Genomic DNA, 22,988 nt, shown 5'->3' with positions numbered 1-22,988 from the left:
AACTGTTTCACTTAAGGGATCTTGGTTCCCCTATCAGGGACTGAACCTGGACCCTTGGCAGTGAGAGATCGTGGAGTCTAACCACTGGATCACCAGAGAATTACTTATCTGTGGTTTTAGTAGTGGACAAACAAAATGTATTTTACAGTTTTAGCACATTTTGGTGAAAAAGGAACGGACTTGTGCTTTTATTATAGCAAATTATATGTGTAAATGAATTTTACATATATATGTATTTTGCCATGAGATGACAAGAACTATGAAGATTCACGTACCATATTTAACATTATCAGCCAACATGTAGAGTCTGTATTTACTTTATTCTTTAAAATTTAGTTTTTTCCATATATCTTTTGAAATATTTATGAATTTTAATAGGACAGACCAAAAAATCATCAACAAATATAGTGTTGTTTTAAGGGTGTCAAACAGAGGAGAGGAGGAAAAATCAAATTTGTTTTAATCTATTGTGTTAAAGTTTTTAACATTTAGGTCTGTACTAATTTAGACATGTGTTTCATTTTATTTTACTTTTAAACAAAGAACAACATATGTAAACTTGGAAATTAATGTAAAAGTGGAAATTTGGATGAAATGAGATAGCTAGGTCAGTAATGTTTTCTTCAGTCAGTGAAATAATCATTCCAATCTAAAATAGCAACATCTGGATAAATCAAAGTACTTAAGTTATAAAATATATCTTTAATATTATCACCAAAGAAGCTTTACCCATTCTTGCTGTTACTAAATGTTGCATGTTTTTACTTAACATTTAAACACAGAAATTTTATTCAAAGAGGGCTGAATGTTAAACTTATTAATAGTAGCTCTGTTTTTCTAATTATTAACAGTATTTATCCTCCTCTATAGTTAAATAATGTTATAGTAGGTTCTTTTTTTTATGTTTTAGAATGGAAGTAGTTACTTGAATTGCATGGAAACCATTTGGTAGAACTCCAAAGTCTATTTCAGTTAGAGAAATGAATTATTTCATGTATAGTTTGGCCTATTTTTACCTATTAAATAAACTGTAATCATTTTAGATTAATATTTTCTCAGAGAAGATTGACTCCTAAATGTCTCCTAGTATTAAAGAGCATTCTTTCTTTATTGGTATGTCTTTTGAATGTGTGTCAGTTCAGTTCAGTCACTCAGTCATGTCCGACTCTCTGCGACCACCCCAGGCCTCCCTGTCCATCACCAGCTTCAGGAGTTTACTCAAACTCATGTCCATTGAGTCGGTGATGCTATCCAACCATCTCTTCCTCTGTCGTCCCCTTCTCCTCCTGCCTTCAATCTTTCCCAACATCAGGGTCTTTTCAAATGAGTCAGCTCTTTGTTTCAGGTGGCCAAAGTATTGGAGTTTCAGCTTCAACATCAGTCTTTCCAATGAACACTCAGGACTGATCTCTTTGGGATGGACTGGTTGGATCTCCTTGCAGTCCAAGGGACTCTCAAGAATCTTCTCCAACACCACAGTTCAAAAACATCAATTCTTTGGCACTCAGCTTTCTTTATAGTCCAACTCTCACATCCATACATGACCACTGGAAAAACCATAGCCTTGACTAGACGGACCTTTGTTGGCGAAGTAATGTCTCTGCTTTTTAAAGTGCTGTCTAGGTTGGTCATAACTTTTCTTCCAAGGAGGAAGGATATTTTAATTTCATGGCCGCAATCACCATCTGCAGTGATTTTGGAGCCCCCAAAATAAAGTCTGTCACTGTTTCCACTGTTTCCCCATCTATTTGCCATGAAGTGATGGGACCAGATGACATGATCTTCCGTTTTCTGAATGTTGAGTTTTAAGTCAACTTTTTCACTCTCCTCTTTCACTCTCATCAAGAGGCTCTTTAGTTCTTCTTTACTTTCTGCCATAAGGATGGTGTCATCTGCATATCTGAGGTTATTGATATTTCTCCTGGCAATCTTGATTCCAGCTTGTGCTTCCTCCAGCCCAGTGTTTCTCATGATGTACTCTGCATATAAGTTAAATAATCAGGGTGACAATATACAGCCTTGACGTACTCCTTTTCCTATTTGGAACCATTCTGCTGTTTCATGTCCAGTTCTAACTGTTCCTTCCTGATCTGCATACAGATTTCTCAAGAGGCAGGTCAGGTGGTCTGGTATTCCCATCTCTTTTAGAATCTTCCAGAGTTTATTGTGATCCCCACAGTCAAAGGCTTTGGCATAGTCAATAAAGCAGAAATAGATGTTTTCCTAGAACTCTTTTGCTTTTTCAATGATTCACTGGATGTTGGCCATTTGATCTCTGGTTCCTCTGCCTTTTCTAAAACCAGCTTGAACATCTAGAAGTTCTTGGCTCATGTATTGAGGCCTGGCTTGGAGAATTTTGAGCATTACTTTACCAGTGTGTGAAATGAGTGCAATTGTGCAGTAGTTTGAGCATTCTTTGGTATTGTCTTTCTTTGGGATTGGAATGAAAACTGACCTTTTCCAGTTATGTGGCCACTGCCGAGTTTTCCAAATTTGCTGGCATACTGAGTGCAGCACTTTCACAGCATCATTTTTTAGGATTTGAAATAGCTCAACTGGAATTCTATCTCCTCCACTATCTTTGTTTGTAGTGATGCTTCCTAAGGCCCACTTGACTTCATGTTCCAGGATTTCTGGCTCTAGGTGAGTGATCACACCATCGTGATGATCTGGGTCGTGAAGCTCTTTTGTACAGTTCTTCTGTGTATTCTTGTCACCTCTTCTTAATATCTTCTGCTTCTGTTACGTCCATACCATTTCTTGAGTTACAAAAAAAAGTCCTTTATTGAGCCCATCTTTGCATGAAATGTTCCCTTGGTATCAAATTTTCTTCAAGAGTTCTCTAGTCTTTCCCATTCTATTGTTTTCCTCTCTTTCTTTTCACTGATCACTGAGGAAGGCTTTCTTATCTCTCTTTGCTATTCTTTGGAACTCTGCATTCAGATGCTTATATCTTTCCTTTTCTCCTTTGCCTTTTGCTTCTCTTCTTTTCACAGGTATTTGCAAGGCCTCCTCAGGCAGCCATTTTGCTCTTTTGCATTTCTTTTTCTTGGGGATGGTCTTGATTCCTGTCTCCTGTACAATGTCATGAACATCTGTCCATAATTCATCAGGCACTCTGTCAGATCTAGTCCCTTAAATCTATTTCTCACTTTCACTGTAGAAACAGAAGAGATTTGATTTAGATCATACCTGAATGGTCTAATGTGCATTCCAAGTCTGAATGTGTGTATTCTTACATGTAATCTCTTGGAAAGAAAAGAGTCCAGCAGACCATCCATTCATTTGCCTTTTGTTTTAAAAGTATGTTAAAAGTACCCATTTCTTTGTAAGAGGTCTTACATTTAGTTGGGTTTCAGAAGGATTCTCTCACTGGAAATTCCTCCTTCCTCAAGTTAATTTGTTGATAATTGAGTCACTGCACAAATCATTAAGTTGATCATTGTCGATACTGTGATACAGTAGAATGAACCAGCTGGATGGGAAAGACTGGATTCTGGCTTTGTTAGAACTGGTTAATAGTTTAGACAGTTATCGAAGTTTACACAAGACAAAGAAGTTTGCAGCACAGAAAATTAACTCACTTGTGTGAAGTGGAAATCCTGCCTGTCAAATATATCTTGTAAATCAAATGATGCATATCAAAGCACTTGTAAACTTGTGTTTAACAACAAAAGGTGTTTGATTTCAGTGAGATATTTATGAATTTTAATACAAGTCTTTTAATTTTAATCAAGTCTCTCAGAAAGTCATGCTCATTTGCAGATCCAGTACTGAGGCTACGATCTCAGAGTCAGCTAACAAAGTTGATATCAATCCTGATAATTTTGCTAAATTTTAAGTTGATATTTTTAGCTTTGTTCGACTGCATTACAGAAATGCATAACAATGATTAATTTTACTTTTGTGGTACTGTTAGTATATCTAAACGTCTAGAGCCTAAATATTGTTGTAAAGTCAGATACTCACTTACAGTTCTCTCAGTATTGGAGATGCTAGGAACTTTTGGGAGGCAGGAGAAAGATCAGACCATGAGTACAAAATGGGGATACAGACCCCAGCTTTTTGTTTTTGTTTTGTTTTTTTTCGTAACTTGAAGAATTTGGGTAAGGTTTTATGTTTCTGAGAAGTGAATTTGTGGCAGTTCATGAAAACTTAACTTTGAAATTCTGGTAAATGAACTTATTAAGGAAATAATGTATAGTTGATAACACTGCTTTGCTTATTCTAAAAAGTAAAATTATCTAGTGTTTTAGTAAAATATTCTCTTAAGATAGAACTAAGTAAAATTATCTAGTGTTTTAGTAAAATATTCTCTTAAGATAGAACTTTTATTGTCCTGTTTTTGATGTAGGTGGGGGCTTAGATACTTTGATACATAATATTGTGTTTACCAACTGCGGTTGTAGAGATTCACCTTGTGATCTGAACATATTTTAGAGTCTGTGTCCCTGATGTGATGAAAATTTAGCCGTCTAGATTTACCTGGTGTATGGGACTTCCCATTTTAAAACTGGAATAGACCCAGGTAAACTGAGACAATGTTATTTCCCTAAAGTTAGTGGCCACAAAAGCCAATCCAGAGAAAAAGATGTTTATTTATGAAAGGAATTTGTTTTGCTTTAAGGATACTCGTGTTTACTAGCGTTACCATATGAGGTTTCTCTGTAAGGTTTAGATGTACTTTTGAAATTTAGGACCAATAATTCTTGAGATATAGCCTCTTTTATTTTGGTTTAAATTTGAATGATAACCATTTGCTCACACTGTACAGGTGGCTTTACATAATTATTGTTTTCTTTAGAAATCTGAGATCAATCTTTCCAGTTAAAGAAACTAAAACTGAAGGAATTTAACTGATTTCTACCCACATAACTGGTAGATAGCAAATGTAGATTTGGAACCTAGGACTTTTGGTTCTCTAGCTTACTAGTAGGTTTTCATCAGAGAAATATAAAGTGAATCTTCGATTAATATGCTGAAATCTAGAAAGGAACATAATTCCTGGTGGCCTTTTTGACGTACAAAGTACTGATGATGGTTAAATGCACTGTTTTCAGAGGGTCTGTTTTTGAAAATTCTGACAAAAAGGTATGAACCATTTAGGAAAATAAAGGTATAGGAACTTTTGAATATAATTTCAGTAGCATTATAGATCAAATAAACTGTGTTGAAAGGAGGAACTATATTGTCAGGAAGTATGCTGTTTATCTCAACTCTGTTTTCATAAGCAGTGTGTAGTAATAGCTAGAGAAGGTAAAATACCTCGATTTTGTGCAGATTTTTTGTTATTGTTTGTTTTATTGTTTGTAAAAGGCGTTTTGTTTTATTTTGCTTGCCTCACATTTTGTTTTAAAAATCTGACACAGCATACATAATTTAGGATTATGCAGTGGTAATAGGAATTGTCTTATGTTTAATGAAATTAAATCCATATCCTTCAGGTGAAAAGAACATATTCTCATGGTACTTATAGAGCTGGCCCAATGAGACAAATCAGCTTGGTGGGAGCAGTTGATGAAGAAGTGGGAGATTACTTCCCTGAGTTCCTTGACATGTTGGAAGATTCACCATTTTTAAAAGTAAGAGAAAACAATGTGAAGCAATCTAAGTTGTGGGTGTTACTTTCATGCTACAAATGATAGAAATCATGGGTTTTTCAGAATTATAAAATTTTTGATTTCAGTTGATTTGGCAGGAAGGGAAGAAGAGGTGAGAAACTAGAAGTAATTCTTGTGTTGTGTGTGTAACTTCTCAGGTACTAATTCTAATAGCAAAGCTGAGTGGTAGATCAGAAAATAATACTTGCCTGTAGCTGCCACTTTAGGAAAGTAAATTCCACTGGTTTATCACCTTTTTATATACTTGAGTGCCAGTGTTCTTGCCTGGAGAATCCCAGGGACCGGGGAGCCTTGGTGGGCTGCTGTCTCTGGGGTTGCACAGAGTCAGACACGACTGAAGCGACTTAGCAGCAGCAGCAGCCGCAGCAGATTTAAGAAGTACAGGATAGATGCTTACCACAGTGTTTGCAACTGGGTAGTGACAGTTTGGGTGTGTGGAAAACTGGCCTGGCAAGTTGTATAACTGTATTTCAGCTTTGGAGATCCTAGCTGGGTTGGGCAAACCAGTTAAACTTTCTGGGCTTCAGTGTCCTCATCAATAAAATAAGGTATTTAAACAATGCAGCTTTAAGACCCCTTTAAATTCTTTAAATGATTTTGAGCAGGATTCTGTTTTCTTTCTTCCTTTCCTCCCTTCCTTTTTTTCCTTCCTCCTTTCTTTTTTCCTCCCTTTCTTCCTTTTTCTTTGTTTTCCCAGCAGTTCCTGCATTCCAGAAAATATTTCTTCTTATGGGCTGCTAGCACTGTCCTATTGAGAGAAAAATCTCTGAACTATGTAGTTAGGTCAGTTATTTAATCAGTAATTAAAAGGTCAAAGTGTGACAAGATTAGTATATCTCTAAAACTTGGTACATATTCTGTAGAACATCTCTCTCTCTCTTTTTTTTTTTTACCTCTCAGTTTTCTAGTCTACGTGTTTATATATATCTTTTCCTTTTTCATCCTACTCCATTTTCCTTTTATTTCCTTTTTTGTTCCTTTTAAACCATTGGTTCCTTGTCTATTTCTCCCAGCTAGTGACATGGATTTTGGTTGCATTTATTTTGAGTGGCATTTTAAAAATACCATCATTTCTTTCACAACATAGCATTTCCTTTATATTCTCAGAATTGAATTAGAAGTTTCAAGCCTCCTTCAAATTTATTTTAAAAAAGTTGCTAAGATAATAAGCTTTCTTGACTTCTAGCTATAATGCGAGATGCCAGAATAAATGAAACTATATCAGAGTTTTGAGTGACTATAAATTAGGCCTAGCATTCTATTCATACTTATTCAAACAAGTGGAACCAAAACATCATGAAAGTTTTAGTTAAGCAAAAATTCATAAGTTTTCTAATATATATATATACATAGTTTAGAAACATAAACTGAAATGGGAGCACTGAATATGAAATAGAAAAAGTGAAACAAGCTAAATAAAAATTAAAGATCATCATATTATTGTTTTTAAATATGGCTGCTTCATTAGAATCACATTTGGAACTTTGGAGAAGGGGGAAAGAAAACACCTGGGTATTTATATTTGTCAAAAAAATTCCAAGATAATTCGAATGTGCATCTGGAAAACAGGAAATTAACATGCGATAGTTTTTTTTTTTTAACTAAAGTACAGATTTTGTTCACATTTCACAACATTTTAAGCTAGTGTCCATTATTTGTTTTCATGCATTATTTTTAAGAGTCCACATCATATTTAGTTGTATTGAGCAGCTACAGCTGCATGCAGCAAATTCTGATAAATTATTTTTTTCATTTTTATTCTGTTACAGATATTTTCTAATTTTCCTTGTTACGGCTTCTTAGATACACCTATCATTTAAAAGTGGATGCTTAATTTCCAAATAGATGGGTTTTTAAAAGTATCTTTGATGTTAATTTCTCACTTAAATGCTTTTTTTTCCTATAATATTACCCTCTGTGCCTTTTTATGGAGAAGGCAATGGCAACCTACTCCAGTACTCTTGCCTGGAAAATCCCATGGACGGAGGAGCCTGGTGGGCTGCAGTCCATGGAGTGGCCAGGAGTTGGATGCTACCGAGCTACTTCATTTTCACTTTTCACTTTCATGCACTGGAGAAGGAAATGGCAACCCACTCCAGTGTTCTTGCCTGGAGAATCCCAGGGACGAGGGAGCCTGATGAGCTGCCATCTATGGGGTCGCACAGAGTCGGAGACGACTGAAGTGACTTAGCAGCAGCAGTGCCTTTTTAGTCTTTTAACTTTATTGAGGCTTTTCCAATGGTAAGTCAAAGATTTCTCTTGGTAAATGTCACATTGTACTTGAAAATATGTGAGTTATTTTCAGATATCTTTTGATATTGATTTCTAATGTAATTCCACAGTGATAAGAGAACAGATTATGTATGATTTCAGTCCTTTCAGATGATGAAATTTTTGCACTGTTTTATGTCCTGGGATATGTTCCAGTTTCTCCTGGTTTATATAGTCTGTGGGAACTTGAATAGGATTTGTATCCCGTTGTTGTGTGAATATTCTATAAATCTTAATTATGCTGAATTGGTTCATGGTGCTTTTCAGGTCTCCTATAGCCTCCTACTTTTCTGTCTATTCATTTTATTAATTTTTGAGAGTTTGATATTGAAACAACTAAAAATCTTAATTTAAAAAAACTATAATATATACTAGAACTATATGTAACTTGTTCTGTATTTTCCAAGTCTCCTGTAAATGTTATCATACTTTCATAATTTAAGAAATAAAGAAGAAAAAATCATTTAAGTATTTATATTTCAGATTTTAATTTTAAAAGTAAATGAGATAAATAAATGCATTCTTCCTGGAGAGATGTAATTTGACAACCTCCCCTTTTGAAAAGGGGGGTATGGTTTATAAATACCCATTTTCTCACCATTCAGTGGACAGTGACTCTTGGTCATTTCTCTGTTGCTCCTGTTTTCAGAGATTTTAATCCCTGGTTTTAGACCAGCAACCTCTTCAAGAAACTACTACACAGGAATAAATTTTAATTTTGATTTAGTTTTCCTCTTTGTTCTGTTAGGTTTTAACTACTCAAAGAGGTAGCCCCCTTTTATTTGAGGTATCCATTTTTTAAAACTTAGTTGGTCATTTTTATAGATTGTCATGGAAGATAACTTGCTTATTTTGCCAATCTGTTAACATTATATTGTCAGGTTGGTTTATTTTTCTCCCTCGGTTCTTGCCTCGTCGCAACAAAAATTTGGAACAACTGAGTAAAGGGTTTAAGACAACTGACAAGTTACAGCTCAGTTCAGTTCAACCAGGCAGATCTTTTATTAGACAGACACCCCCAAAATATGAGAGCAGGTCCACCCCAAAGGAGTCTTCCTTTTCCATCTGGGTTCCCCCTTTTTATACTTCTAGTTTCTTTCTTTTGGTTATGCCCTGTGCAAAATAGGGTTTGTACTCACCACCAGTCAATGAAAAGGAATGCAAATGGGCATACACGCAAGGCCGAATGACAATTGCAAGTCATATAACGGTAGGCTGTGTTGTTTATATCTTTCCAAAATTCAGTCTGTTACAATCAGATGTAGTATATTTATGAACCCTTAATGAGCTCCTAACTGCCTAAGATTACTTGGGGAAGACACTGTGGTTATTTTGTATCCACTGTGGGCCTAGTGCGCATGTGCAGGAGTTGGAAAAGCCTCTGGTTATTTTTGTAGCATATCTGTGCAGTCTCCTATGTGTGTCTAGGATGGGTTTTAGAGATCAGCTTCTATCCCTTTCAGCCAGGCCACCCCTTGTGCTCATGCCTAACTTCCTACTTAACAATATGACCCATATATTTGGTAGAAAGAGTAACAGATGATGAATACAGTGAATCATACCTCTGGCAGAATTGGAGAAGTGGGGGAAACCATCCAAGAATAATTACTCTCTTGATATATCTGAAATAGAATATTTTGAAGGCAAACTTATGAATATATAGAAATATATTTAAAACAGGTACCTAATTCAGATGTATGTATGAAATTTTGTGAAGGACACAGTAGTCTTTAATGTATATTTGAAGATTCGTTTTAAAAAATAATCGATTTCTGTGTCATTATTTGCCTCTAGTGTACACTGCCCTGGGGGACACTATCTAGTTTAAAATTAGAGAGTCGGAAAGATAGTGATGATGGTCCCATCATGTGGGTGCGCCCGGGAGAACAGATGATCCCTGTGGCTGACATGCCAAAGTCACCTTTCAAAAGGAAAAGGTATGTTGGATATAAATGTTTATTGCTGGGAATGAGTGTTTGTACATTGGTATGTGTGCATTTGTTGAAAGTTGGAGGAAGAAAGTAGGGAAAGTTTAGAGCATAATTGAAATGTAAATTCAAAAATGGTTATCCATGCTGATATAATTTCTTATAAATATCAAATAAAATCAAACATGAAAAATGCAGGCAAATGACATGTTGTAACCACAGATGGGGAAAAAATGTCATTTACAACAGGGACATTATAAACTGTATTGGAATAAATTGAATAAATATTCAGAAACAAATTTAAATAATATTTTAAGAAAACTAAAACATCTATGGAGAATATAAAAAAAGATCTAAGTGGATGTTTAGATCTGTACTCTGGATTGAATACAAGTGGTAGTCCATTAGAATTTTAGGGTTCATTTGGACTCACACTTCCAGCACTGGATAAAATAATTTTAAAATTCGTATGGAATAACAAAGTCAGCCAATAGTCTAGACAGCTGTGAAAGAGAAGATACATGTGAGGGGGGACCTCATCTTACTCAACATTAAAAATTACCATAAAGGTCAAAAAGATCACTGGAATAGGATAGAGTACACAAGTAGATCAAAGTATAATGGGAACTTAAACATAAGATAAATGGGAAGAAGAAGATTATTCAATGAATAATGCTGGCATAATTGGAAGTCCATTTGAAGGGAAACAAAGCCATAACCCCAGTGTTATATAAGAAGTAAGGGACTTGAACATAATAAGTAAAAAAAGAATAAAAATATCAGAATAAAAAGCTTAAGCTTAAGAGAGACCTTCCTTAAACAAAGATGCAAGAATATAATGGTGATACTATTGTGAGAAAAAAGACATCAAAACAACAAAGCTCTAAACTGGATATTAGTAACGTGACAGACTAAAGTTAATATACAAAGAGCATTTCTAAATGAGAAGAAAAATGTGAAAAAAAAAAAACCAATAGATAAATAGGCCCTAGGTAGTCAATAGTATATTCAGTTCGGTTCAGTCGCCCAGTCACGTCTGACTCTTTGGGACCCCGTGAATCGCAGCACACCAGGCCTCCCTGTCCATCACCAACCTCTGGATTTCATTCAAACTCATGTCCATCGAGTCGGTGATGCCACTCAGCCACCTCATCCTCTGTCGTCCCCTTCTCCTCCTGCCCTCAATCTTTCCCAGCATCAGGGTCTTTTCAAATGAGTCAGCTCTTTGCATGAGGTGGCCAAAGTACTGGAGTTTCAGCTTCCACATCAGTCCTTCCAATGAACACCCAGGACTGATCTCCTTTAGGATGGACTGGTTGGATCTCCTTGCAGTCCAAGCGACTCTCAAGAGCCTTCTCCAACACCACAGTTCAAAAGCGTCACTTCTTCAGCACTCAGCTTTCTTCACAGTCCGACTGTCACATCCATACATGACCACTGGAAAAACCATAGCCTTGACTAGACGGACATGTGTTGGCAAAGTAGTGTCTCTGCTTTTGAAGATGCTATCTAGGTTGGTCATAACTTTCCTTCCAAGGAGTAAGCGTCTTTTAATTTCATGGCTGCAATCACCATCTGCAGTGATTTTGGAGCCCCCAAAAATAAAGTGTGCCACTGTTTCCACTGTTTCCCCACCTATTTCCCATGAAGTGATGGGACTGGATGCCATGATCTTCATTTTTTGAATGTTGAGCTTTAAGCCAACTTTTTCACTCTCCTCTTTCACTTTCATCAAGAGGCTTTTTAGTTCCTCTTCACTTTCTGCCATAAGGGTGGTGTCATCTGCATATCTGAGGTGATTGATATTTCTCCTGGAAATCTTGATTCCAGCTTGTGCTTCTTCCAGCCCAGCGTTTCTCATGGTGTACTCTGCATATAAGCAGGGTGACAATATACAGCCTTGACATACTCCTTTTCCTATTTGGAACCAGTCTGTTGTTCCATGTCCAGTTCTAACTCTTGCTTCCTGACCTGCATATAGGTTTCTCAAGAGGCAGGTCAGGTGGTCAGGTATTCCCATCTCTCTCAGAATTTTCCACAGTTTATTGTGAGCCACAGAGTCAAAGGCTTTGGCATAGTCAATAAAGCAGAAATAGATGTTTTTCTGGAACTCTCTTGCTTTTTCCATGATCCAGCAGATGCTGGCAATTTGATCTCTGGTTCCTCTGCCTTTTCTAAAACCAGCTTGAGCATCTGGGAGTTCACGGTTCATGTATTACTGAAGCCTGGCTTGGAGAATTTTGAGTGTACATTTACTAGCGTGTGAGATGAGTGCAATTGTGCAGTAGTTTGAGCATTCTTTGGCATTGCCTTTCTTTGGTATTGGAATGAAAACTGACCTTTTCCAGTCCTGTGGCCACTGCTGAGTTTTTCCAAATTTGCTAACATATTGAGTGCAACACTTACACAGCATCATCTTCCAAGATTTGAAATAGCTCAACTGGAATTCCATCACGTCCACTAGCTTTGTTCATAGTGATGCTTTCTAAGGCCCACTTGACTTCACATTCCAGGATGTCTGGCTCTAGGTGAGTGATCATACCATTGTGATTATCTGGGTCGTGAAGCTGTTTTTTGTACAGTTCTTCTCTGTATTCTTGCCACTTCTTAATATCTTCTGCTTCTGTTAGGTCCATACCATTTCTGTCCTTTATTGTGCCCATCTTTGCATGAAATATTCCCTTGGTATCTCTGATTTTCTTGAAGAGATGTTTAGTCTTTCCCATTCTGTTGTTTTCCTCTATTTCTTTGCATTGATCCCAGAGGAAGGCTTTCTTATCTCTCCTTGCTATTCTTTGGAAGTCTGCATTCAAATGGGTATGTCTTTCCTTTTCTCCTTTGCTTTTCACTTCCCTTATTTTCATAGCTATTTGTAAGGCCTCCCCAGACAGCCATTTTGCTTTTTTGCATTTCTTTTCCATGGGGATGGTCTTGATACCTGTCTCCTGTACAATGTCACGAATCTCATTCCATAGTTCATCAGGCACTCTTGTCTATCAGATCTAGTCCCTTATATCTATTTCTCACTTCCACTGTATAATCATAAGGGATTTGATTTAGGTCATATGTGAATGGTCTAGTGGTTTTCCCTACTTTCTTCAATTTAAGTCTGAATTTGGCAATAAGGAGTTCATGATCTGAACCACAGTCAGCTCCCAGTCTTGTTTTTGCTGACTGTATAGAGCTTCTCCATCTTTGGCTGCAAAGAATATAATCAAGCTGATTTCAGTGTTGACCATCTGATGATGTCCATGTGTAGAGTCTTCTCTTGTGTTGTTGGATGAGGGTGTTCACCGTGACCAGTTGCATTTTCTTGGCAAAACTCTGTTAGCCTTTGCACTGCTTCATTCTATACTCCAAGGCCAAATTTACCTTTTACTCCAGGTGTTTCTTGACTGCTTTTGCATTCCAGTCCCCTATAATGAAAAGGACATTTTTGGGGGGTGTTAGTTCTAAAACGTCTTGTAGGTCTTCATAGAACTGTTCAACTTCAGCTTCTTCAGTGTTACTAGTTGGGGTATAGGCTTGGATTACCATAATATTGAATGGTTTGCCTTGGAAATGAACAGAGATCATTCTGTCGTTTTTGAGATTGCATCCAAGTACTGCATTTTGGACTCTTTTGTTGACCATGCTGGCTACTCCATTTCTTCTAAGGAATTCCTGCCCACCTTAGTAGATATAATGGTCATCTGAGTTCTATTCACTCATTCCAGTCCATTTTAGTTTGCTGATCCTAGAATGTTGACGTTCACTCTTGCCGTCTCCTGTTTGAGCACTTCAATTTGCCTTGATTCATGGACCTGACATTGCAGGTTCCTATGCAATATTGCTCTTTACAGCATCGGACCTTGCTTCTATCACCAGTCACATCCACAACTGGGTATTGTTTTTGCTTTGGCTCTATCCCTTCATTCTTTCTGGAGTTATTTCTCCAATTGTATATTAAAGTAAAAGTAAAGTGAAGTCGCTCAGTCGTGTCCGACTCTTTGCGACCCCATGGACTGTAGCCTACCAGGCTTCTCTGTCCATGGGATTTTCTAGGCAAGAGTACTGGAGTGGGTTGCCATTTCCTTCTCCAGGGGATTTTCCCGACCCAGGGATTGAAACCAGGTCTCCCGCATTGCAAGCAGATGCTTTACCCTCTGAGCCATCAGGGAAGGCATATATAATTGTATATTAAATGTATGTTAAAAGAATTATGGGATATTATTTTTACCCATTACATTGGCAGAAAGTATTAATAGAGAAATTATATTACAGAGTGGTAGGTATGTGAGGAAACAGGGTCATATATATTATTGGTCTATGGGTGAGCTTCTGTAATCATTTTTTTTTAATCATTTTTTAAAAGTAATCTAAAATAGCTCATAAAGCTTAACATGCACACATACACAGTCTCTCTCTCTTTGAACTACAATCTGTACTTTTGGGAATCTGTCCCCAAGAATAAAAGCACTAAAGGTAAATATATAAGAATGTTAGTTGCACCATTTACAATAGTGAGATTGAGTATAAAATGACCTCATTGTCCATTATTAGAATGGTTGAATTCATTTTGGTATATTCCTGTGAAAGAATAGGGCTTCCCTGGTGGCTCAGCTTGTAAAACATCTGCCTGCAATGAGGGAGACCTGGCTTCGATTCCTGGGTGGAAGATTCCCGTGGAGAAGGGAACAGCTACCCACTCTGGTATTCTGGCCTGGAGAATTCCATGGACTGTATATAGTCCATGGGGTCGCAAAGAATCGGACACAGCTGAGTCACTTTCACTTTCACTTATGGAAGAATGCAATAAAATAGTTAGTTTCCTAGTATGAATTTTGTCTGTTGAGCTGAAAGAATATCCGATGAAAAGAGCTAAATGTAGAGTATATGCTAAGTATGATTCTATTGTTATGAAAAGAAATAAAAAACACGTAGAAAAGTGTAGAAAAATGTACTTTAGGTTAACATTATTGGGAATGGAGTAGGTGCTCCTGGGGGGAGGTAATATCTTTTTTTTTACATATGTAAAGATGGTTTCTCTTTATTATTAAAAAAAAAAAATAGGGAAAAATGGTGATAGAGTGGAATGTAGGTTACATGAGAGCATGGACAATGTTGTGCTTGTTACTAATGTCTCTTGCACCTAAACAGAATGCCTGGTGGTTGATAAATAAATTTTTGTTGAATGAAATTTTTACAAGTTCATTTTTAAGTTGGGAGTAAATGGTAAACTTGGTATGTATCTTAATGATTAACTTAAATTTATCAATCATTTAGAGAATACAAAAGCCTCTCCCCAGAACAATGCAGATGTACAGACTGTTACATGTGATTTAAGGGAGTTCACCAGCCCCTTGAAGAACTCAAGGATTAAAATCCCTGGTATATATGGTCATTTCCCATCACGTTATAGTCTTACCAACTAATGAGAACATTGTCCTAGGCACTGTGCCAAATGCTTTTTTTGCAAATGCTTTTAATAAGTCTCAATTCATTAGAATGCGGTATAATGAGACCAGACTTGCTTGTCTGTAAACCTGTTAGCTTTTCACAGAAAGCAACATCATCGTCTAGCTTTCTGATACCTGTAAAACATTAATCACAAACAGGAAAAAAGGATATTAAAGCATTGCATATGTGTCTGTGTGTCTCTGTGAATGTTTGTATAAAACTTTTAAGACAAGAGTGTGCAAAGAGCAGTGAAGTAGTAGAGATTGAGGGTGGGAAATAAAGAGGACCAAAAGGAAGAGTGACCCTAGGGGATAGACTAGGATGAGATAAGAAAATAATGGGGGCAATCCTGATTTGTCTGTGTAAGCAAAAGAAAAATCATACAGGGTGATAAATAAGATGACGACTCCCAAAGTAAATTCTTCTCACCCTGTTCCCCTTCTGCAGCAAAATTTGAGAGGGTTTCTGCTGTGAGTGAGGCTAGGTGGTAAGCAGTTTCTGTATACGTATGGATTCTAGAAGGTGAGTGGTGGAGGAGAGGGTCAGTGGAAGATATCTGTCCTCTACAGTGGAGCTAAAGTGTTTTTTTTCCCCTCCTACTTACGGTAAACTATGTGTGTTTTATGGAAGCACTTATTGCCAAGTGTTTTCTTGCTGTTTATATTTTGGTATTTCTCCCATAAGAATATAAACTCCTCCAAGAATAAGGAATGTGTCTTATTCACTGCTGTCTTGTTGACTTAAGTCTGCCTCTGTCTCTTTATCTACATATATATATGTAATTTTTTTTTTAAACAGAACTACCAATGAAATAAAAAACCTGCAGTACCTACCTCGAACTAGTGAGCCCCGTGAAATGCTCTTTGAAGATAGAACAAGAGCTCATGCAGATCATATAGGACAAGGTTTTGAACGACAGACTACAGCTGCTGTTGGAGTGTTGAAGGCTGTGCACTGCGGAGAGTGGTATATGTTAACTACTGCTATTTAATGGCTTCTAAAGTTTTTCTTGGGAAGTTTTTCAGTAATTCTTCCTAATGTGGGGGAAAAGGTTTAATTTTCCTGGATTTGGATATTGTTTTTGTGTAATTGCACTAAAGATTTTCAACTGATAGAATCTAGATTCTATCTTTTGGATTTGACTGAAATAGTTTGATTTTTTACGTGACTGGAGTTGAAAACAGTTGTCTTACAAACAGTAATGGAAAACCCAAGATTCACTTGGTGCTTACTGTATGCCCATTTACAAATGTTCAGTTAATTTTCTCTGCCTTTTGGCTCATAGTTTTTACACAAGGAGACTAAGGACTCAGGACTATCAAATAGTATCATAGTCATATAGCTAGTAAGTGGTAGAGCTCAGTCTGATTTCAGAACTGACTCCAGCTTCTTGTGTTTTTTCTTTATACTGTTTTAACTTGCTGTCTTTTTAAGGTTTGGTATCTGTTAAGTGTTTGTTTACCTTAGTATATTAGTATTTTTCCAGCTTTGCTTGCAAGTTTCACTAAATCTTTTGATAGATTAGAAAAAATGGATAATTTTTTTAAGGAAAATGGATAATATACTTAAGGTGGTTGTCTCATACATTAAGAGAATTTCCATTTACTAAATTGATAAAACCTGTAGAGCAAAGCTGTATTTATACTGTAAGGTAACTTTGGTCAGTTAGGTTTTGTTTTCAAATTGGGTATCGTTTGGGTATGAACCTTAAGTTGAAATATGTTATTTTGCTTATTAAAGCAGTTGAATTAAATACTTAGCATATAAGAAAGTTTTCTAAGTAAAAAGAAACTTTAATTCTGAAAATAGAAAATGTCAATATGTTGCATAGATTTCTAAGATGTTTCGAATAATATGGCCTGTATTTTCTACATGAGGAAATTGTATTTTCAAGAGTTGTGAATACAAAATTGACCCTATGTTCAAAAGAGAAAATTTAAAGTAATGTGTTATAAATTAACACTGAATGGGGAAGCCAATGTAAACTGACTTTGTTCCTTAACATAGATGAAGGAAGCTTTATCAATTTCAGATATACAAAGTAGCTAGTACCAAGCTAACCCTATGAGTTCTTTAGGAAAATGATGTTAATAATTTATTAGTTTATGATTCAATAATAATTTATAATTGTGTTTAAGTTAAATGGTAATATCTGTGGTGATTCCCATACAGTTTCAAAGCTCTTACTATAATCTGGTTTAAAATGCTAATTTTGTCAAAGAGTAAAGGCAGATTTGTCTGTGGAAATCATTACAACAAACCCATTTCAAATTAATGGGATTTTTCTTGAATGTTTGGTAAAAAGATTTAAGAGTGGCATCAAAATTTATTAGAGTGAAATCTGATTTATAGATAGTACTCAATAAAGTTAGCCACATATTTATATATTTCCTCAGAGATAAATATCCTTGCTTCTTGGCCTTAACTTTATTTAAATCTCTTTCAAGTTTAATTATTGTTTTTGTTTGCTTTTTTTCCACTTTATATGTGATTTGATGTTGGAGGTTGTTTCCTGTCCTTCACAGGTCCATCATAGTTCACTGTAGTTACTGAATTAAAAAGTACTTAAAGCTAGCAATTTCACAGTGAAAAAGACTATTGTCAAATTACAAATATATTAGGGGCCAGATTTAAGAATATTCTTGAGATAGATTTTGGAATGAGATGTTGCTCATTACGAGTTTTCTCACTTTTGTAAAATACAGTTTACTTTATCTACCAGTGCTACTTTGATCTCTTAGTATTATACTAAAGATGGTAAGAAAATAATTTGGTTGATACTTTTAAGATGGTTTCATGGCTCTGATGCAAACATGGTTTATGATCGCTTTACTGTTGATTCTTGCTGTTAACCTAAGCTATACTAAGGAAATTGGAGCACTGTCTTAGTGTTCTTATCTTAGCATTTTGAGTTCTCCTTCTTTTTCTCAAGGAGACATTCTTTTATCTTAGAGCCTGGCTTAAAATGAATTTGAGATAAAAGACTTAAATTGATTTAGACTATAAAGAGATCTTTGGAGAAGGAAATGGTAACCCACTCCAGTATTCTTGCCTGGAAAATCCCATGGATGGAGAAGCCTGGTAGGCTACAGTCCATGGGGTCGCAAAGAGTTGGACACGACTTAGCAACTTCACTTTCACAAAGAGATCTTAAACTAGATAGACTTGTGAAGTGTTGGTCAATTTTATATCACTTTTTAGTATTAGGAAGACAGAATTCACATAGATTTATAAATTTAAGGTTGCCTCTTTGAATTCAGTTTTTTGAAAAATCAACTAATGGAATATAATTTATATTCAATAATACAAAACTTGTTATAAGTATACAGTTAGATGTGTTTTGACTAATATATACAGCCATGTTAACCACTACCAGAACTAAAATATAGACCATTTTGTTTTTCTTGTATCCCTTGACAGTTAATCTCTCCCCATTCTTACTCTAACTCAAGACATCTATTAACCTATTTTCTGTCTTTATAGGTTAGCATTGCCTAGTCTAGAATCTCATGTAAATAGAATCATATATTGTCTGACTTCTTTCACTCAGCATGATGGTTTTTAGATTTATCTAAAATCTAAAATTTAGCATTAGGTGTCTTAGTAGTTCATTCCTTCTTGTTGCTGAGTGGTATATCATTGTATGGATATATCAGAATTGATTTATCCATTCACCTGATGATAGACATTTGAATTGTTTCCAGTTTGGGGTTTTTATGAATAAAGCTCTTATGAACATTTCCTTATAAGACTTTGTGTGCACATATAATTTCATTTCAGTAAATACATAGACATGAAATTACAGGGTCTTAGAATAAGGTAAAATAATTGTGTGTAGAGATAATTCTAAGTCTATAAAAGAAGTACTAGAATTTACTAACTTACAAGACAATATTACAAAGTTAGTTGTATATAACTATATTTTAGCAGTAAATACTTTGAAACATTTTGAAAATGAAAAAAAATAATGCCAGCTTATAGTAAAATAAAAATTATAAAATACTTAATTTTTTAAAATAAGATTGACTTACACTAAAAACAATAAAACACCAATGAGAAAAATAAGATTTATAGAAATGTTAGAGATATACCTTGTTGATGGATTGAAAGACTCCATATTATATGTCAGTTCATTCTTTTTGCCCACTTTTCTTTCTTACCTTTTTTAGTGTTTTCATTATACCTCCACTGACTTCCCAGGTGGTACAGTGGTAAAGAATCCACCTGCCAAGGCAGGACACACACATGGGTTCCATCCCTGGGTTGAGAAGATCCCATGGAGTAGGAAATGGCAACCTGCTCCAGTATTCTTGCCTGGAAAATTCCATGGACAGAGGAACCTTGTGGGCTTCAGTCCATGAAGCTGCAAACAGCTGGACACAACTGAGCATGCACTGTTATACCTCCACTATTTGTTTAGTAGTGGTTGCCCTAAAGTTATCATAGTGTATCTTTCTATGTAATGTGTAAGAATTTTCAACAGTGTACTGCCATCTTTCCATGCCCCCATTTATGGCCTCTGTTAATTATTATTATACATTTTGCTCTCTATATTCTATAACATGACCCCCTCCCCCATATGTTGCTTACTTTGGCATTAAGGATATATTTCTGAAAATATTTTAAAATAAGAATAAAATAACTTTCATATTTACTGTTACTTGCATTCTACACTCCTTTGAATAGATCTGCATTTTCATTGAAATATCGTTTCCCTTCAGCCTGAAGAAGTTCGTTACCATTCTTTGTTGTGCAGTCTTCTGGTGACAGATTCTCTTAAGTTTTTGTCTGAAAATGATTTTATCTCAGACTTTTTTAAGGATATTTTTTGGGGTGTAGAATTCTAGATTTACCTTTTATTTCAAATACTTTAAAGATAGTCAGCTTTCTTCTGGTTTGCATTGTCTCTGATGTAGCCTGCAATCATTCTTACACTCTTTCCCTGTATATTAATATGATGCATAAGTTTTAGATATTCTCTTTATCACTAGTTTCTTAAATCGGTTATGATTTGCCTCAGTATGATTGGGGGGGTGGTATTTATTTTGCTTGGAATTTTATTCCAGAATCCATTTTGAGCATCTTTTATAAACATGTATGTGTATATTCTTAATTAACTGAAGAGTTTGGGGGTTTTTAGAAGTATAAAGATACTATTAACCTCTGCAAGTAGAATGGTAACAGTTTATTTTATTTTTTTAACAGTTTATTTTATAAGCACTTTCCTAATAAATGTCTCTTAATTTTTTAAAAGAGTTATTTGAGTTATTTAGGGATTTACTGTATCATTGCAGTTATATAGGTTTAGATTGAAAGAATGTATTCCCTTCCTCTCCATATTTACCTCTGACTTCTGTGTTGTGTTTTTAATTTGATACTTAATTTGTTGAAGTACTGACCTTAACTATAAACACTTAGGTTTTTGATTTGCGTAATTTAACCAAGTCAAGTCAATTTAATTTTTCAAAACATCATTACATATAGCAATAATAAAATGAGATGAGCCTGCTCCTGGAAATCCCCGCCTCTTTCCAAGAGTCCTCATGACATGTCTTCCTTCTACTCCTTAAAATTTCCTTCGTTCTTCTCCCTTCCTTGATCAGTGAATAGTTTCTGCTCTGCTCTTGCCTATATATTATAGAAATAATAAAATGAGTTATTTTTATCCATATTTAGGTTAAATCTCATAGTGTTATCCTTTGTTTAAATATGTAAAGTGGTATTCTAATTACAATTTATTTCTAAGATAATACTTTGATTTTTGACCATAAACTAGTTTTGCTTTGAATTAGTATATATATATGCGTGTGTATATATATATATATATGGACACACACACACGGCTGCACTGAGTCTTAGTTGCAGCGAGCAGGATCTTTTGGATCATGCGGGATCTTCCTCTCAGCACAGAGGCTCTCTAGTTGTGGGGCGCGGGCTCAGTAGTTGTGGCACACAGGCTCCAGAGTGTGTGGGCTCAGTAGGTGTGGTACCCAGGCTTAATTGCCCCATGGCATGTGGGATCCTGACTGTGAATGGAACTCACGCCTCCTGCATTGCCAGGTGGATTCTTCTTAAGCAGTGGGCCACCACGGAAGTTCCTTTTGCTTTGAATTTAATAAGGACTTAGCTGAGTGAAACATTAATGGCAGACTCTTCATTATCTCTTGTTCTTTTTAGGCCTGATCAACCCCGAATAACCAAAGATGTAATTTGTTTTCATGCTGAAGATTTCTTAGAAGTAGTTCAACGAATGCAGTTAGATTTACATGAACCTCCACTGTCCCAGGTATATTTAAAACTATTATTATCCTCAATTTAATTTTTATTGTAGAAAAGACTTACTGGTATTTTGTGTTTTGTTTTAGTGTGTCCAATGGGTTGATGATGCAAAACTTAATCAACTGAGGAGGGAAGGCATTCGCTATGCCAGGATTCAGCTGTATGATAATGACATTTATTTTATTCCAAGGAATGTTGTTCATCAGTTCAAGACAGTTTCAGCCGTATGCAGTTTAGCATGGCATGTTCGGCTCAAGTTGTATCATTCAGAGGAGGACACTGCTGAGAATACAGTTACTCATGAAACAGGCACATCACCAGATTCCACATCATCAGTTCTTGGACCTCACACTGACAGCACAATTTGTGCTGTAAGCAAAACCTCCTTGGATTCTATTTTTTCAGACAAACTTCATTCTAAATATGAATTACAGCAGATTAAACATGAACCTGTTCCATGTGTAAGAATCAAGGAAGAACCTGTGAATGTTTATATTCCTGAAAAGACTGGAGCACCGAATAATATGGATAGCAAGAATGTTAAAGCAAAATTGGATCATGTTCAATTTACAGAATTTAAGGTTGAAGTGGACTCTAAATTTGAAAATAGCAACAAAGATTTAAAGGAAGAATTGTGTCCTGGAAGTCTCATAAGTCTAGTTGATACAAGGCAACATAGTTCCACACATTCAAATCAAGAGAGAAAAGATGATGACATTTTGTGTTAAATTTGTACATACCATTAAAAATTTTTTTTTCTTAAACTTAATAGTGTAAAAAGATTCGAAAGCAAGCCAAGGACTTGCTCCCAAGTCTGTTACAAAATCTAGTGTAAGTAGCTTTGTAACATTCCTCAGTGCCTGTCCATAACTGTGAAGCAGCAAAGCACTTAGGGCCAGATGCACTGTAAACACTGCAGGTTTAAACAAAAGCAGTCTTTAAAAAAATCATTTGTGTTGGAGTTGTAGGTTTTAGAATAGAGCTGACATTACCATATATATATATATATTTTGTAATATGAGCCAGAATTCTTTTTTGACAATTAAGGCTTTTCCATAGAGTTTATTTATACCAATTTTTTTTTTCATTTTAAATGTGTCAGCACTGTAGTGTAAATAGCTTTTAAAAAATCTTTTTAGTGTGATTTATACTGAAATGTGAGACACTTAATAAAGGTTCATAACAATAAATATGTTTTCTGTTGGGTCTGCCCAAAAAAAAAAAACCTATTCATTTACATCATTTATTTCATCTGTTATGTTTCTGCTGGTATATCAAGTGTTAATGGAATGCAAGTGTATGTATTCAAATCTAGTTAATATTTAAGTTTCCCACACTGCAAGCATTTTTAAAACCAAGATTCAGTTATGAAAGTATATTTATGTGTGTGTGTATGTATGGGAATGTATATATGTTATCATATTTTGCATAACTTCTTAAATTGCTGAAT

General features: G+C 35.5%; 1 protein-coding gene across 1 annotated transcript in view; it reads left to right on the top strand.

Annotated features, from left to right (window-relative positions):
* The window catches only part of RSBN1L (round spermatid basic protein 1 like), a 62,001-nt gene extending 39,499 nt beyond the window's left edge, over positions 1 to 22,502 (top strand). The window contains exons 4-8 of the mRNA XM_068973004.1: positions 5,445 to 5,582; positions 9,687 to 9,829; positions 16,058 to 16,225; positions 21,437 to 21,545; positions 21,625 to 22,502. Coding sequence (XP_068829105.1) covers positions 5,445 to 5,582; positions 9,687 to 9,829; positions 16,058 to 16,225; positions 21,437 to 21,545; positions 21,625 to 22,266 — 1,200 coding nt within the window. The 3' untranslated portion in view covers positions 22,267 to 22,502. The remainder of the gene's footprint in view (positions 1 to 5,444; positions 5,583 to 9,686; positions 9,830 to 16,057; positions 16,226 to 21,436; positions 21,546 to 21,624) is intronic.
* Positions 22,503 to 22,988: the final 486 nt, after the last annotated feature.

This window comes from Capricornis sumatraensis, chromosome 5 (genome assembly GCF_032405125.1).
Source record: "Capricornis sumatraensis isolate serow.1 chromosome 5, serow.2, whole genome shotgun sequence".
In the NCBI taxonomy this organism is placed as follows: domain Eukaryota; kingdom Metazoa; phylum Chordata; class Mammalia; order Artiodactyla; family Bovidae; genus Capricornis; species Capricornis sumatraensis.
Note: the sequence above shows the minus strand (reverse complement) of the source record. Positions and strands in the feature narration are given on the sequence as shown.